At 33.8% G+C, this 1,109-nt stretch overlaps 1 protein-coding gene across 1 annotated transcript in view; it reads left to right on the top strand.

The window, feature by feature from the left end:
• The window catches only part of idh1 (isocitrate dehydrogenase (NADP(+)) 1), a 26,250-nt gene that overhangs the window by 5,359 nt on the left and 19,782 nt on the right, over positions 1 to 1,109 (top strand). Inside the window, exon 2 of the mRNA XM_014028226.1 lies at positions 486 to 630. Coding sequence (XP_013883680.1) covers positions 509 to 630 — 122 coding nt within the window. The 5' untranslated portion in view covers positions 486 to 508. The remainder of the gene's footprint in view (positions 1 to 485; positions 631 to 1,109) is intronic.

The raw sequence follows: 1,109 nt of genomic DNA, 5'->3' as shown, positions 1-1,109 counted from the left end.
AGTTAAGAGAAAAAAAAGACAGTTAAGAGAAAAAAAGACAGTTAAGAGAAAAAAAAGACAGTTAAGAGAAAAAAAGACAGTTAAGAGAAAAAATTGACAGTTGTGAGAAAAAAAGGAGAGTTGAGAGAGAAAAAAGACAGTTAAGAGAAAAAAAGGACAGTTGAGAGAAAAAAAAGGAGAGTTGAGAGAGAAAAAAGACAGTTAAGAGAAAAAAAGGACAGTTGAGAGAAAAAAAGGAGAGTTGAGAGAGAAAAAAGACAGTTAAGAGAAAAAAGGACAGTTGAGAGAAAAAAAGGAGAGTTAAGAGAAAAAAGGACAGTTGAGAAAAAAAGGTTAAGAGGATTATTATAAAAGTAATCACTGGCGCTAAAAACCTTTCACTGGTGCCTTTTTATCAGTAATTTTATTTGATAAAAATAACTGTAAAATAATAAATTATATTTGTTGTTTTGTCTGTCGTCTCTATTGGCTCGTCCTCTTCCCAGGTTTAACACAACAACAATAAAACATGTCCCAGAAGATCCAGGCTGGCTCTGTGGTGGAGATGCAGGGAGATGAGATGACCCGAGTCATCTGGGATCTGATAAAGGACAAACTCATCTTCCCCTACCTGGAGCTGGATCTGCACAGGTAACAAAGAGCTTTCCTTGAACTGTGCAGTGTTTGTACCGTTGTACAATTCTACATGTCATTGCACCAAAAACATAAAACACTTTATTTTTACTGTTTTTGCAAAATGAAATTATCAATTTTCTAACCTCTAAAGGCTTTGCTCTGCCAGGAAGTTGAAGTCTCACCAAGTTTAGACTGAGATCATTGGTGGTGTTAATCAGTGTTGCCAACTTAGTGACTTTGTCACTAGATCTAGTGACTTTTTAGACCAGTGGTTCACAAACTTTTTATCTTCTGACCCACAAAATATCSATGGAAAAAACATGTGACCCCAAATATTACTGGTCTGAGTACACAAACTTTGTTAATAACCCTAAAAACACAGGCTTTTTGAAAATATAAACAGTTTGTACACAAATATAAATACTTATTTAAACTTATTTTGTGTTTTTGCAATAATTATAGGGGAAATGTTACATCAGCAATTGTTTTATTAC

The sequence above is a fragment of the Austrofundulus limnaeus genome, unplaced genomic scaffold, assembly GCF_001266775.1.
Source record: "Austrofundulus limnaeus strain Quisiro unplaced genomic scaffold, Austrofundulus_limnaeus-1.0 Scaffold730, whole genome shotgun sequence".
Taxonomy (NCBI): Eukaryota; Metazoa; Chordata; class Actinopteri; order Cyprinodontiformes; family Rivulidae; genus Austrofundulus; species Austrofundulus limnaeus.
This window is presented reverse-complemented; position numbering and strand designations above follow the sequence as displayed.